This window comes from Aedes albopictus, chromosome 3 (assembly GCF_035046485.1).
Source record: "Aedes albopictus strain Foshan chromosome 3, AalbF5, whole genome shotgun sequence".
Classification (NCBI taxonomy): Eukaryota; Metazoa; Arthropoda; class Insecta; order Diptera; family Culicidae; genus Aedes; species Aedes albopictus.
The window spans coordinates 68,474,975-68,478,278 of record NC_085138.1 but is presented as its reverse complement, the minus strand read 5'-3'; the positions used below and the strand labels follow the sequence as shown (position 1 = coordinate 68,478,278).

Here is a 3,304-nt window from a genome sequence, read left to right as displayed (position 1 = left end):
TATATGAGCCTAAACCGAATAATGTAAGTTCTCTTGCTAAATTATTTGCTATTTCAATTATTATACTGATGAATTAATAAAATTCCAGCTTATAGCTGTTCTCGCACCCAAATCACGGAGTTTGCGATCTGCTGAACGGAATTCGGCTAACGGCCTCACGAAAACCCCATTTATCGCCGTAACATAACTATAAGATTATTCGACCCGATGGAAAGTGCCTCGGCGTCGGCGAACGTAGCCCGAGCGGGAAGCAGCGGTAGTAACTCGCGCCCCGACTCGAGGATATACCATAGCAGCTTAACAACAAGCGTCGCAACATCCAGAAGTAGACGTTCCTATGCTGCCCTTCGGTTGATGCAACTCGAAGAAGAGCGCGCTATCCAGCAGCGCGAATGGCAATTGGAGAAAAGAGCAATGGAGCGGGAAAGGAAAGCTATGCAATTGCAACATAAATTGCTTGAAGAGCAATTGGCGTTGCGAAAAAGAAAGTCCAAAGGTCCAACAGAGCCAGTCGGTGAAACCGGTATTACCAACACACCAACCGATGAGACGCCTTCCGATGAGTCGGCAGAAAACGATTCAAAGCACAATTCGGAAGCACAGGAGAAGTCAGGGAAACCGCCGAAGATGTCAAAGTAGCCTTCGAAAATGATGGTTCCAGCTGACCAATCAACGCAGGATGAGATTCAGCAGCGAAGCTACAGCGCGATTCTCACTACAAGTCCAAACGAACACATTCCTACCAACAGCGATTGTATGGATACGATCGCATGTAATCTTATTCCCTTCGCTATCTCCGTTACACCACCAGATCTGCTGACAACATCAGAATTTATCAATATGGATATCAATTTTGCTATATTTTCCCTTTTCTAATCGCTAAGGGAATCGAAAGTAGTGTGGCTGTAGGGGTAGCTGTCGATCACCGTTTGAATAGAGCGCTTTCGTTTCAACCTCCGTTTCACGTCGCACCCGAACCGCCCGATCCAGCGCCGCCCCACATGCAGATCTCCGTTAACTCCGATGCCTGGACTGTGAATAATATTATCAGTGAGAATACCATCAATACGTTGAGATTCAAATTCGTTCAACCGGCTACTGTGAGTGCGCTACAGACTACTATGTGGCCTACCACAGCTCTTGCAGTCGTCGATACCCTGATTATGATTGCGATAGATACACGCAGCTTTCCGGATCATGTACCAGCTACAAGTCAACCGTCCTGTTTACAGAACAAGTGTCTACAACTGGTGTTGGTGGAGAAGCAGCTACTCTGCCTGAACTTGGAGATGGTGCCAAACACGGCGAGGTTGTCTACGTTCGGATACCGGATGAGCGATACAAAGAAGCTGCCGCAAATGAGTGATGAACGGTCAGCAAACGTCTATGTGAAATGTCTGGAGTGCCGAGTAGAGAGAGAGAAGAAGCGTGTGAGTGAAGTCTATGTACGTTGTGTTGGACACTGCTATCGCTGTTGCTTAGGTTGTAATAGTAGTGATCATTATGGTTATAACAAACGCTATTTTGTCGGGCTTGTTTACCAACAACATGTTGCCATAGGTTTTGCTGATAGTGATTTAACAGCACATATTCGAGAATCAATCAAAACTCGCATGAGTCGCGCAGTGCTCCAATACAAGCCTTCTTCGTCTACCGCGGTCCAATCCAGCCAGTACCGTCATCGTTATCGTTCCAGATCTATAAGTCGAAGGTGCTTACAAAGCCGGGTCGCATCGGTACGGTACTATGAGAGAGATCGCGACAGCCACAATCGACGAAACGGCAATATGTGTTTTTTACCGAAGATCAAGCATGTTTTTGTACGTGCTGGCGATACGATCATTCGATTTCATCATCTGAAGAAGAAAGATCTGTCGAAAACATCGAGCATCCTAGGAGATAACAGACCCTACAGGACCTTCCGAAGCCTTCCGTTCAAACGTGACATTTCGTTGAGAAACCTGAACGATTGCATCATGATTGGCGAATCATTGTCGCAAAAGACGAATGTCAGAACTATCAACTTCACTAAAAAGAAAAGTGGTGGAGTTCCAAATTTGATAGAAGCGCTATGTTCGGTCGATACACATCCACTGTTTCCGTCAGTCACAATGAATGCCAGTCTGACGGGTATGTTGATGCTCCAGACAATCAAGGATGACTGTGACACCCATAACCGCATACATTTCTGCAAGCTACCAGTAATCGACAATAATCAGAATTCTGCACCGGCTTCCATTGGAACGACGACAGTTAAGGTGGACTATCGGATTACATCAGCTTCGATGATCAATTTAGTGGAACAGCTTTCAATCGTGGAGGTTCTTGTTTGTGAAGGCGATATTTGCTGTAGCTTTGATTGGAATGTTTATAGGAAGCTTTGAAATGATGTTGACGGTAAGCTAAAAAGTAAGAGAATTTAGTAAAACTGGGACCAATGGCCAGTGTTACGGGGGGGAGAATGTTGCTGGCAGCACTGGTCTGTAACCAAATGGCTAGTATTAGGCAGAGCGAAATGTCAGGCAAACGCCTGTAAATGCACAAACGTCAAGTAGAAGGCAGAAAAAAGAAGTGTAAAGTCATGCTAATGTACTTTTTCGAATATTTTACTAAACTGTTGAAATAGTGCTAAGAATCGTATTCTACTTATAGCTATTACTTAAAACGAGAACTAGCCTAATGATAACTTAATGAACTACGCGAGTTATCACAGAATTTATCACAGTAAGTCAGCTTATTATCTACAAATTTGTTATTCTAACCTTAAATGTAAATCACAGATATGCACCAAAATGTTACGGATGAACTATCAACTACCTCGTATATGAGCCTAAACCGAATAATGTAAGTTCTCTTGCTAAATTATTTGCTATTTCAATTATTATACTGATGAATTAATAAAATTCCAGCTTATAGCTGTTCTCGCACCCAAATCACGGAGTTTGCGATCTGCTGAACGGAATTCGGCTAACGGCCTCACGAAAACCCCATTTATCGCCGTAACAGGCGTGTTTAGGACATTTATGTGTTTTACAATTTGTTTGTAGCTTAAAAATAACTAAACCTGTGACTAGATTTCATTTATACTTCTCATGGTTCACTTGGCATCATACAACATGGTAATATATCTGCAAAAATGTTGTACTTATTCACACAAAACAGTAAACTTTGATCGCTATTTAAAAAAAATCATCAAATATCATGTCGGTGAAAAAAAAATTACACGAAAGCTTATGTATTTTTTAGGTGATCGCCGATGAAAAAACTTGCCCGAACTTGCCCGCCTGCAAGAACGTCCTATATA

The 3,304-nt window shown here is 42.9% G+C and overlaps 1 protein-coding gene across 1 annotated transcript; it reads left to right on the top strand.

The window, feature by feature from the left end:
* The first annotated feature begins 648 nt into the window (after positions 1–648).
* On the top strand, positions 649–3,000 carry LOC134290233 (uncharacterized). The gene is made up of 3 exons (XM_062857306.1): positions 649–768; positions 885–1,736; positions 1,806–3,000. The coding sequence occupies exons 1-3, from the start codon at positions 649–651 to the stop codon at positions 2,382–2,384; spliced, it is 1,551 nt and encodes a 516-aa protein (XP_062713290.1). The 3' UTR covers positions 2,385–3,000.
* Positions 3,001–3,304: the final 304 nt, after the last annotated feature.

What these genes read in the sequence shown, in the direction of transcription:
- LOC134290233 (XM_062857306.1), top strand. Translation starts at nt 649, where the DNA reads ATGATGGTTCCAGCTGACCAATCAACGCAGGATGAGATTCAGCAGCGA. An exon ending in GCGATTGTATGGATACGATC is followed by an intron (nt 769 to 884) that starts GCATGTAATCTT and finishes CTAATCGCTAAG; the next exon opens with GGAATCGAAAGTAGTGTGGC. An exon ending in TACAAAGCCGGGTCGCATCG is followed by an intron (nt 1,737 to 1,805) that starts GTACGGTACTAT and finishes TTTTTACCGAAG; the next exon opens with ATCAAGCATGTTTTTGTACG.